Source organism: Oculina patagonica, chromosome 8, assembly GCF_052425735.1.
Source record: "Oculina patagonica isolate OP01 chromosome 8, crgOcupat, whole genome shotgun sequence".
NCBI lineage: Eukaryota > Metazoa > Cnidaria > Anthozoa > Scleractinia > Oculinidae > Oculina > Oculina patagonica.
Genome location: NC_135765.1, coordinates 7,669,570 through 7,681,944, shown reverse-complemented (window position 1 = coordinate 7,681,944; position 12,375 = coordinate 7,669,570). Strand labels below are relative to the sequence as shown.

Here is a 12,375-nt window from a genome sequence, read left to right as displayed (position 1 = left end):
GCTGTTTCGCGTGGTGAGGCTTGCAAGATGGCGTACGCAAAGCAGGGCCAAGAAGGAAAGTCAAGACTTGAACGATTTCAGGATACTATCCGAGATTTCGGGCACTTCCTTTACAACAAAGATGGCGAAAACGGTGAAACGCTGGTTATGGGTAGAAATGGCAAGAGCTGGGGTAAGTGTCGTTGGATCTAATAGTGAAAAGTTTAGGCGAAGGAGAACTCGCATATTGCTGGATGTTGGTTGTGGGACAGTTTTGTTAATGAAACACGCCACAATCTATAGCTGTTCGTTTTAAAAATGAGACTAATACGTTTCTATTGCCATTTCAGCGAAGATCACGGTTTTCTTCTTGGTTTTCTATGGCTGTTTGGCGGCGTTTTTCGCCTCAATGTTGGCTATATTCATGACCACGGTACCAGCTCGAGAAGATGGCCCGAAGATGACAAGATATTTAGAGGGAAAATCAGGTTACTTTATATATTTTTCTGTGTTTTTGTTTCTAGTTCTAGTAAAGCTTTAGTGAGTAGATCGTTTCTTGACTACGCTTTTCAAGGTCAAAACAGAGAAAACAGTAATTGAATGTGCGCCGGCCGCCTGCAGCATGCATGCATGTGGTTTCACAGTCATTTGCAATGCAAATGTAGAAACGAACCTCATAGTGAGTGTTAAGTAGTGAAGATTTGTTTCTAGAAAAATACTTCTTTCTTGCTTCTAAATTCCATAAAATATTCCAATTCTTGTAGCTTTATTTCACTTTATGGCAAAAAAAAAACCTTGAAATATGACTCCACCGTATTCGACTCGGGAACATGCATGGATCGATTTCGAGCTCGTTCATTTCAAAAACCCAAGCGCCCGGCTAATCTAAATTTGCAAGTGAAATCTTCTGTTTAGTTGTACAAAGGGTTGACCTGATGAAAGTATGCAACCGCTTAAGGGAATTTTTTTCAATGTACTTGCCTCTGTTTCTAAAACAGTGCCTTTACAATTGCCTCGGAAAAAGTAAGGGGTGGGTCTCCTAAAATTTGGTGTTCGGCAGGTTTTCGTCAAATGAAACCCAGCATTTAATCCTGTTGTTTATTACACATCAATTAAGTTTTGCGGCTCATTGTAGATTTCCAGGATTAAAAATCGCCGCAGTTTTCGTGATTGCTCGGAAAGTACGTGTAATACAATTAATTCGAAGGGTTTCTTGTATATTGTTCGCTTGAACCAATATGATTCAGCAAGTTTGTTTGGTATTTGCACGAATTACGATATTGTTTGAAGTACCTGTTCAATCGTATTGATTTTGCGCATGATTTGTCATATAACAGCGTCTTTTTGTTGAGAGCTAAATTGACATTCCAATACGTGAAACTAGAAATATGTGTTCTACATGTGTTGGGAATGGCTAAATATACCAGCTTCCTCTCAATCAGTGAATAAAGTGCTTTTTTAGGCCTCTTTTGATGAGTGATTTCGTCGTTCCTTCTGCATGCATTCATACATAAAATTAAGTGATGTTGCATTATTTATGAGTACAATTTTCACCTACTCTTCTTAAGTTAACCTCATAATGATTGAAAATATATAACATAAAAATTAAACTTAAAGCTTCAAATATTAAGGGTATTCATCCTGATATTGTCAAATTTTAAAATCACAACCATTCTACTACAATTTGCCCAAATATTAGGTCTGTAGTATTTTCACCCCAAATTTTTTTGGGAGAAAATAAATGTTTTAAGAAATTTACAGCAGTAAGGGTGCTTAGGGAGCTGTAAATTTTTTAAAAATATCCCCCCCCCAAAATTTTTGGTTTTTCCCTTCCCCCCCCCCCCCCCAAAAATCAATTAACTTTTGTCTTTTGAGACCTCTCACCCCCATGGAATTTCCTATGACTTTCCATGGGGTGGGTATGGACATTCTCTGAAACCACATACAAATACAGTCTTCCACAAATAGCAGTAGTATTTACTAGAAAATGTTATTAAATATTGCTACTGCAATGTTGTAACATTCAGGATAGTACACAGTTCTTGGTTTTTGTGACAATAATGAAACACATAATTCAGGACCTTGCAAATTTCCAAAATGACATTTTTCCAAAAAAAAAAGCTTTAAATTTGTGAAGATATGTAGCATCTTTGTAGGAGGTTTGCAGTTATTACAATTTTTTAATTTTATGACATCATTATAATAACTATCCATAATATTTGTTTTCTTTCTCCAGGCCTCATTCCTCTTCCATTGCAAATAGAGGACTACAGCAGTAGCAACGTCAACGATTATGTAAAATCAATCAATGCCTTTTTAAAACGTAAGTCACTATAGATCAAGCAAATGATCAATCATACTTGTACAAGTTGATGAGATTTAAAAATTAAAAAAGGTGAATTTTTTTTACCTGTTGGTATCAAACCATCACCAACCTGCTCCTAAATCCGAAGCGTTACCACTACGCCACTGACCCATGGAAAGTGCCTGTGCTCCAAATGGAAGGCTTTGTTGGCTTGTTTTAACGACTATCAACTTATCCACTCCTTTTGTTACTGTTGTTTTAACCCTTTCACCCTTGGTTTTGTCAAAAAATGTGCCCCAAACACTGGCCATTTAGAAAATGGCAATTTCTCAGGAAGAAATGGTACACAAATTTTTCAAACGAAGCTAGCGCATACTACATCAAGTTGGAGGGGAAAAAAAGCCAACTTGTTGCTTTGTGACTAGTCCAAACCTTCCAGCTAATTACTCTTGCGGTTTGTTGCAGTTATGTCTCACATCTGATGGTCACAAAACAATAAACAATCCAGAAATAATTTTTGGCGTTCGCGCTTTTTTGGGTTTCGCTGTAAAAATAGTTATTTAAGAGACCACAGTCTTAGCTACAAGAAATTGTTTTCATCCTTCGAGTGACTTGTATACAGTAATGACATGTATGACAAAATGTTCTGTGTTCCTTGTTTACTATTAGTTTATAAATAATGAGTTACTTCTGTTTTATATGCATTCTATTAACTCCTAAGAATAATAATTTTTATTTTCAGCATACAAAGAAGCTGTTGAAAATCGTGATAACAAGTACCAGAACTGTACAGCTGATGAGCGTGAAAAGGGCTCCAAACCCTGCGCCATGGATCTGAGTTTACTTGGTCCCTGCTATGATAATAGCACTGATTTTAAATACGGCTACGATGACGAACAGCCTTGCATCTTTATGAAGATGAATAGGGTTAGTTTTAATTTTTGTGTATCAAAAATTTGATATGTTTAGGGATGGAAAATAGTACTTTCCCACTCACACAGACACACCCAGGTCTATGCAAAGGTAGAATATATATACACCTTTTTCAATGGTTTAACATACAATTTGTGCGGATATTTTGTGAGTTGCGTAGTATTTTTGCAACTCCCAAATTGTCTGCTCATATTATATTTAAACCATCAAATAAGGGATTTATTATTCCACTATTTTTTCCACTAAGTTTGGGTCTGTATTCCATAAGTTTGTCTGTCCGTATTTTCATGGCATATTCTGCGTGTTTTTTTGCCCTTATATTATGGTAAAATGATGTTAAAGTGGAATAATAAGAGAGATTACTCACCACACTCAAAACAAATGAAAAAGAGATTTGTTGCAATATAAGAACCTTTGGAAGTTTTTTATCAGTAAAACCAGGTTCAAAATTTATAGTTTTGGTGCAGTTTTGGAGTTTATGAAATGTTGTGCTGAACAATTACAAGTAAAGGGTGTTGCCGAGAGAGTTCGACGTGTGCTTAGCAGAAAAAACATCAGGACCACTTTCAAGCCTGTTAAAACACTGAGCAGTATCTTTAAGAAACCGAAAGACCGCCCCGCCACAAATCAGATCAAGGGAATTGTTTACAAAGTCAAATGCAAAACGTGTGATTTTGCCTATGTGGGAGAGAGTTAAAGTTCATGGAATTCGTGCAGCGCAGAGCACAAACCTGGCACAAGGTCTAGTAACGAAAGCGCAATAAGTTCTCACATGGAAACAACAGACCATGACATTCATCCAGATTACGTAGAAATTTTAGAAATAAATGTGAACAATAGGCAACAACGCCTTTTCCTAGAAGCGCTACATTCTATCCAGGACATTAACTGTGTGAATGAGCATGTGCATTTCCCACAAGTTTATGTAACATTGGGAACATCCCTAGAGACCGGCGGCGTATAAAAACTTATTATGCAAAAACCAGAACCAATTTTAACTCTGATGATCAGAAAGTTACCGAAAATTCAGTTTCATACGTTTTTACCAACTTTTTAAACCGATTTTAAGATCAGATACAAACCAAATTTTTATCAGAATTACAAGTAAATGGTTATATTTGAAATATCATACTAATGCTGGGATGAAATTGTTTTCAACTCTTGTAGGTATACAACTTTGTCCCTGAACCTAATGATGGCAAAGATTACGTGGAGCTGTCATGCAAATTTGAAGAGGGTGGCAGCTCGGTAAGTTGTGCTTTCTATCCTTAACTTTCAGTAATCAGCTGTTTTCTCTTTCTCTTGCTTTCTTTTGACTGATTTGCATCGCAACAATATTCAATGCTGACTTAAAACTGTTTGCTTGGAGTAATTTAAAATGTGCAATGTTATGGTGTAATGTTTGCAGCAGGGGGGGCTGGCAGCGAGGTCTGGGACGAGTTTCGATGATCGCCCCAGTTAGAAATATGGCCGAGTGGGACTAAGTACCGGTTTAATTGAAAACAAAGATGGCGGAAGTTTATGGCGGAGGGTCGTTTGCGAAGGTTCATAAACGTTTCGAGAACTGTTTCCACGTTCGAACATCCAGGGGTTCGTTTAAGCACTTTTTATCTAAATTTCGATTTTTAAGAAGTATCACAGGTGAAATTTACGCCGCAAACCGGCGAACGGGACCACCACTGCGTTTTTACATCCTAGTGAAGACAACAAAATCTTACAGCAGAATATTTTTAGTAATTGTTTCATACACTGGATAAGCTGAACGATCTTTATTTCTGGACTAGACGCCATGACGGTAAGGGTAGCCATTTTCGGACAGTTTTTTTTTTCTGTAAGACTTAGATCAAACCGTAGTTGACGTAGTTGTTATTGAGAAAGTGCAGAAGGTTTGATATGACTCGTTTTGTTTTATTTCCCAATTTAATAAGCCTCAGAGCCTAGTTAGAATTTGAATATAAGAATATAATATCTAGAGTAACATTGAACTGAAAAACTGTTTATCGAAATAAAATATATCAAAATTTAATTGGCCTACCAGTATTTTTTATTTTATGTTTTGCACCAGTTACAATAACATTTTTTCATGTTCAATGCAATTAGTGTTGTAAGATTAGGTGGTAATGTTTGCAGCAGTTTTCTTTATTTAAACTTTTGAACTGAGCATGTCTTCGTGATAATGGTGCTCACTGAGAAAGCTAGTGGGGTAACCTTGCATTTAGACTTTGCCTATCACGCCTGTGGGGTGAGAATTGAAACTTGCAGGAGGCTGGTTGGTTGTAGAATGCTCCAGTCATGGTCAGTCACCTAAAACTTAGTGTCCACGGTTTACTGTATTTCCTTGAGGAAAAAAATGAAACTTGAGTTCTGAGGGGGCTTAAAATGTTTTTAGCAATGCATTATCTTGAAATGCTTTTACAAATAAACTAATTATACCATGGTGGAGTTTGCAAAGGATCTGCTCCTCAAATGTACATGTGTGTACCCTGGTAGAGAAATAATTGAGACACTGCATGGGATCTGACACTTTTAAAAATCCTATTGAGACTCTTAACCTGTTGATTCTTTAACTGCCCTACCTGTCCAAAGAAAAATCAATTTATACTCACATCCAGTTGAATAATCTTCCTGCTGACCAGGAAAAAGTTTCAGATGTAAATGTAAAAAAAAATATGTAAAATTAAAGTTGTTTACAGTGGTCATGCCCTTAACTTCAAGGGAAACACAAATTTTCAAGGAACATAACAGTTACAAATTCCAACTAACAGGAGGCAGACCAGTTCTCTATCTACAAAGCATGACCGAAGCATGACCAAGGATTTGATCTCAGGACAACCGAGAACAAATTCAGCTTGTTGCTGGGTAGAGGATTTTGACCTGGGATCTTAGAATTACAACACCAGTACCCAAAACCACTTGGCTACACTGTCTCCTGAAAGTAGTGATAGATGATAGATGAGAATTTTTAGGGTGGGGGGAAACAGTATTGCAATAATAATATTGTAGAACTTTTTTATTACCGGCAAGGGGTGCATCCCCATGAGTAGCTCATTTGGAGATGTGAAATAAACTCTGGGAGACAAAATTACCCGGTAAGTATGGTAGGTCAATTTACTTGTTTGCAACAGACATTCCATTGTTGATGGGCAAATTTATCATTTTTCCAGTGCTGAAGTGTTTCCAGTACATAAGACAAGCATTTACTTTACCACCTTTAAATGCTGTAATTAAATTGTGATCCCTCTGACCCTGTTCAACCAAAGTATTTACGCAAAACATAATTAAACGGTTTCTGTATGTGTCAGCAAGGCACTTCAGATTGCACAGTTTAGGTAATTGAAGCCATACCCTCTGCAATTATTATTATTTTTTACATTTAAATTTAAGTGAAGAAATTTATTCTTTTTGGATTTCTTTGCCTTGTTGACTTCAGCTTAATCTTGTACCGGCAAAGGAAAAAAAAAGGAAAATCGAAATTTAATATCTCTTTAAGATTACCTTAGAAAACGTTTATTCTCCTGTGGGCTCATTCGCATGGACATGATGGAAAATGCTTTGAAATTCGATTTTCAACCGAAGCAACTCGGCACTTTATATGCAATATTTAGTTCTAGAATTAAATGCTACATATAAACGTTCAATCAGAAGATGAATTTCTAAAAATAACTTCTATTTTTTATACGCAAACTACATGTGTAAGCTTGTATAAAGACACAGAACTTGAGACAGGTACTGTATATAAAATGTAAACTTTAATAAAGCTTAGCAGGTCAACCCTACTTGACAGGGGGCAGTCGTGAAACACTTCGACGCTAATAAAGGACACTGTTACTGAATTTTCTGTTAAGTGAAGGAGAATCGCGGTCGAAATAATTTCTTTTGCTGTGCAGGCGTGAAGATGAGATAACACTCGACTGGGAAAATCTCAGCCCATGCAGTATACACAGAAACTTGTCCCGAAACATGTCACTCGCTCCTTGCTCATTTAAATTTTTAACTGCTCTACTAACCTAAAACAGAGCTGATCCTTCATTACATTAGTCATGATTGTCTCAGAACTGCCACAAAAAATTATAACGGGAAGTAAACGGCAATAACCAACAGCGTTTTCTACAGTCAACTCGACACGCGACGCCATGTTGTTTCCTTTTTTGCCAAGGCATTTTGCGCATGCTCCGTACGGTTCTCGAATGATTGACAGATTTCTTAACTGGGGCGATCATCGAAAGCGGAAAAGCGGTAAGATCAAAGATAGCTGCCAGCCCCCCTGGTTTGCAGTTTCAGTGTACAATGTAATTGGAAAATTGACCAAAATTTAACAGTTTTGGCAAAATCGGATTTCTGTTGGGGAGATTGTAAAGCAAGTTCAATGGTCATGTTAGAATTTTGAGTTAGAGTTAGCACTTGAAAGTGACTGTTTTTGTTACATCCTGGAGCAGAATCTACGGTACACACAAAGATGGCTACCGGTACTTTTACCCTAAGTCCACAAAAATGCTTATAAAAATGCACAAATACAAGCCATACGTTAGTACTATAAACTTCAAACCTATCAATCACATTTACTAGAACTAACTAAAAAATCAGAAATTATGTCACAAAAAAGATGATGATTCACGATTCATGTCTAATGGATTCAACTCTTAAGTTCATAGATCACGTTTTAGTCCAGTCCCTGTACTCGCTCTTCCGCATGCCCTTAATAGGGGTTGAACCCCTAGAAAGGGCACACAGAAGAAAGAGTTCAGGGACTGGACTAGTCACGTTTAAGCTAAGCTAATATCTCTTTGCAAATTCAAAAGCTCAAAGTTCTCGATGTTCCCCTTGCCATGGGGAGATAAAACTCACTGTTTCCCTAGGGGCCAGTCACTAAGTGCTTATGTATATTATTCTTTAACTTGTTCATCCAATGAATCATTCACCCCTGTTCCTGTTATATTTTGTAGGATCAACTGAGAATCCTGCCATCAGACAAGCCTGGCTTCCTTGCAAATTTCTACCCTTATTTTGCCGAAGAATCTTGGCTTTCCCCGATCGCTGCCATCAAAGTCAACACCTCCTCTGCAGCTGTCATTCTCTGTGAGGCCAGAGCCAAGAATATCGAGCTGTCAGAAACCTACCGTCTTAACCGAGGTGCCACTGGAAGAGTACGGATAGAAATTAAGCAAGACTAGTAAAACAACTGTGAATTGTGAGATGCAGAGGCTGATTGCCTTAAACCTTGTGCTAATATTTTGATTCTATTTTTTAGATGTTTTTTCTTTTTTTTTTTACTTGGCACATATTCATGCCACATTAATCAGAAACTTCAATTTCTTTTGGTTTTAAAATTGTTTGGAGGGGTATGAATACTCCTCCTGTGAGTTGAATGACAAAATCGAGGTGTTGTTCATTTTTTACAATATTTTTTTTTTAATGAAGAAAGGTGAATCGATATAAATTTCACGGAATGCATATCTAGACGCAAACACTACTTTGTGTCTGCTCTTTGCACAACATTCAGCTTTCTGCATCATCAATTATATCAATTAGTGATTTTCTTGTGTGGAGCTTTTTCCAACATTAATATTTTGTTTGTGAGCATCTAAGTAAAAAAGAGGAAAGGAATTTGTTGATTTCTTCTGCACAACAATAAGCTGTACATGTAAGTCAGATTTTTTTCTTGGCTCCTGTTAACAGCATTTAATCTTATCAAGATTTTTGTTAATGCCTTTAAGTTTGCAAAGGTTACACTTAAAAATATTTGTGATTTTGAAAGTGACATGGCAATAGCTGTCATTTCAATGGGTTTGGTAATTGAGTGACTTCAGCGTGGTTTAAACTTTTTATGTGTGTTGTTGGCGAAGTCACTCATGTTTTAGTCCAACTATTGTAACAGCTACTGGTGTTGTCTTTTTAACTGGATGAAAAAAATTTCAAAAAGGTAAAATTTGTCAATTTTTATTCAGACTTGATGTAAACATTATTATTCACACACTCATGACTTTGCAATTTAAGGGAGTTCTTTCTGCAGTAATTCTTGATTAGAGACGCTGCTTATAATAAGTAAAACAAGTTGTGCTTTGTCGACAGTCAATCAACTTGTAGAGCATTTTGCAATTTTTTCTTCTTTGCCAATAGGCCTTTTGAAGGACCAACTCATGTCACCGTCATTTAGTGGTTTAAAGATATTTGCATAAAAAGGGTGTCAGTTGTCACCTTGCCGTCCAATAGAATGAACCCCACTTGAATTTCAATCAGAACACTACCCAGTGTTCATCACCCTTATTGTGTCGGCACCTATTGTCATTGTGTGACAGGATCATGCCAAGGGCTTCATGTAGGTAGAAGAAGTTTTGATTGACTGTAAACAATTGGCACAACTCCATTAGTAATTTGCACAGCTATTTTCATAGGTAACCTTCTCCACTAAAAACGGTATACCGTCAGTTTAGAAGACAATCAAATCTTTAGTGGGCTTTCCTTCTTAGTGGATATCAACCTTGCAAAATAGCTTTTCCCTATTCAAGCACATTTATCACCACTGATTAGTCTGTATTGATGTTCCATAATAATTATTGTTATAAACCTTCTAAGAAGCAGTGTCAAAGGCTGATTTTATACAGCGCCTCCACTGAACTTCTCTATTTAGTGGTAATATTGTCAATCAGTTCCCTGTTTTAATTCTTTAGCAATGAAATTATCTTGGCCCTCTTCCATACATTTATGATTCCCTGGAACAATTTAATTTTGGTTTTCAGTAAATGTCTTGGATATTACCCTTACACTGTATTGTTCTGACCTGCCTGCTTACATTTCTCATGAATGGCAAAAAGCATAAAATGGTCAAGTTATTGATTGCTGTTGGAGTTAGAACATTTGTATCAAGAGCATGATATTTGGGACTGGTCTACAATATAGCATATCAGTTTAATAATAATAATTATTAGTTTGATATTAGGAGAAAAATAACCCAGTAATATTCATTATGGCAAGGATAGGTGTACCATCTTAGCAGTCATCACTACATGGGGTACCTGGAAGCTAGGTAACATATTTTTTCAACCCTCGTAATAATTGCCGAATCATTAATAATTATAAAATATAACTCGCACAACCTCAAATAATTTTGTCGCTTAATATATCACTTCTGTACCCCCGATAGAGCTATTGCTTAACCCTTAAAACTAAAACTTTTCTAGAATTGTAAAATTTGTCTAACCTAGCTACATGTATCCCATATAGGAATTTGAATCTTGGACCCTTTGACAGGGTTGCTGCTGGTTCTTGAGCCATGGTTGTTTTACTGATGTATTTTTTCTGCAGTGTTATTCTCTGATGTTTCATTATGGCCTTGATGGCTTGTTGTGAAGGGTCTTATTAAAGCTGTTTTAAACTTACTGGCAGGTGTTTTCTTTGCATTTTTCTTTTTTTCTTTTTCTTGTACAGAGAGAACATTTGGCCCATATAGTTCAACGACTGGCTAATGTTATCCAGCTCATAGGTTTACATCCAGTGGATAAGTGTTAAAAAACCGTCTATACAGGGTTCGTACGGGTCCCGGAAAACCTGGATAAGTCCTAGAATTTTATTGTGGCGCTTTCCAGTCATGGAAAAATACAACAGGCCTGGAAAGTTCTGGAAATCTGTTTAACTCAAGTAACAACTGAATTCTCAGAACTAACATAAGAAATTTATGGCAAACATTAGGGAGAAATAATATTGAGATCTTGGGAGTGAAAGGGTTAATGTGAATTTTGGAGTCATGGAAAAATCAATTTAAGTCCTGGAAAATTGTTTGTGAAAAAGGGTACAGCCGTGTCTATACCATCGGTAAAATGGTGATTTATTTGGTCAACGATGTCATGTGTCGGTAATTTTTCCTGCCTCCTCCACAGGCTTTTCCAAGGCTGCGCGGGTTTTGGAGAGAGGCAGGGATTTTGAGCGAGCGCGAAGCGCGAGTAGGGGGATTGGGAGCGAGCGCGAAGCGCGAGCGGTGTATTTCCTTCCCGTGTATCCCTTCGCCCTCGCTTTCCTCAATGATTAACTAACGTTTCTCCCAACGATCGCGAGCGACTGGAGACGAGGCAGTAATTTTTCTGCAGTGCTTACAGCCTGATACGCTTGTTGCCCCTGCTGTTTTACACTCGTACAAGTACCGTCTACCCACCTCCCCTGTCGTGTCCCTGCCCTCCCCTTGCTCCTCCAGCATCTATTTCTCATTTCCTGACTCTAGCATATTTTCTCTCTTCTGTGTATCTTTCCCTTGCCCCACCGCTAGTCCTTGATCAGTGTGATGGGTCAGTTGAGGTCAGTGTTGCAGGGTCAGTTTCCATAGCAATTGTTTAAGCACTTTCCTCAGCTTGGTCCGTCCTCGCCATTTTGACCATGACCCAAACAATGGTGCATTACCTTCCAGTCGTGCCTGTCATTATTGGTAGATGTTCTCTTCAACGTTTTAACCAAGGGTGTACAGGCATCCTTAATACGCCCATTTTTTCGACGTTTTTGCTTGTTTACAAGCTAAAAACGTAGAATAGGGGTTATGTGGACAAAATTTGGAACCACATATTTGTAAACTCTCAAGGGACTTTTTTAATTTCTCAAGGGACTGTTTTAATTTCTCAAGGGATTACTTTCCGCTGTGGGTGATCACTTGCGATCTCATGGAAAAAACCGTGACTTGTCACATTTACAAACGTTATATAACAATTTTAAAAGTGACATGTCAGCTTTCTTATCTCAACGCACGTGTGTCTGAAAGGCGATCTATAAAAAGCGTCGCACAAACAATGGATTGCGTAACTAAAACACGAATAAATAATCACTAGCATTTACATCGTTTAAAAATTACAAACGTCAAAAATAAACCATACCAAAAAACTCGCTCTTTTCAAATATATTATTGAAGTTAAAACAAATGCAAGAGATGGGGGCTTCTTTTAGCTTAGCAGCGGTTAAAAATTAGGCCAAATTTGGTCGCTACATCAGCCTAGGTCGAGACCTCGCGTTGACAGAAATGTTGCATGAATCGGCTTTACAACATGCGATCGTATCTACGCAGTTCGAGTGGAATTTCAGTCAAAGACAGCAAAATTCTTTCGTATTTCATCTTCAAATATAATTCGAAAGCATTCACTGTATACCGTATTTTCTCGATTAAACGCCGGGTCTCCAAGCTG

General features: G+C 37.4%; 1 protein-coding gene across 1 annotated transcript; it reads left to right on the top strand.

Annotated features, from left to right (window-relative positions):
- LOC144662620 (putative sodium/potassium-transporting ATPase subunit beta-3) lies at positions 1 to 10,593 on the top strand. Its single transcript, XM_078523474.1, has 6 exons — positions 1 to 172; positions 330 to 467; positions 2,216 to 2,302; positions 3,027 to 3,211; positions 4,385 to 4,465; positions 8,161 to 10,593. The coding sequence occupies exons 1-6, from the start codon at positions 28 to 30 to the stop codon at positions 8,386 to 8,388; spliced, it is 864 nt and encodes a 287-aa protein (XP_078379600.1). The 5' UTR covers positions 1 to 27; the 3' UTR covers positions 8,389 to 10,593.
- The last annotated feature ends 1,782 nt before the right edge of the window (positions 10,594 to 12,375 follow it).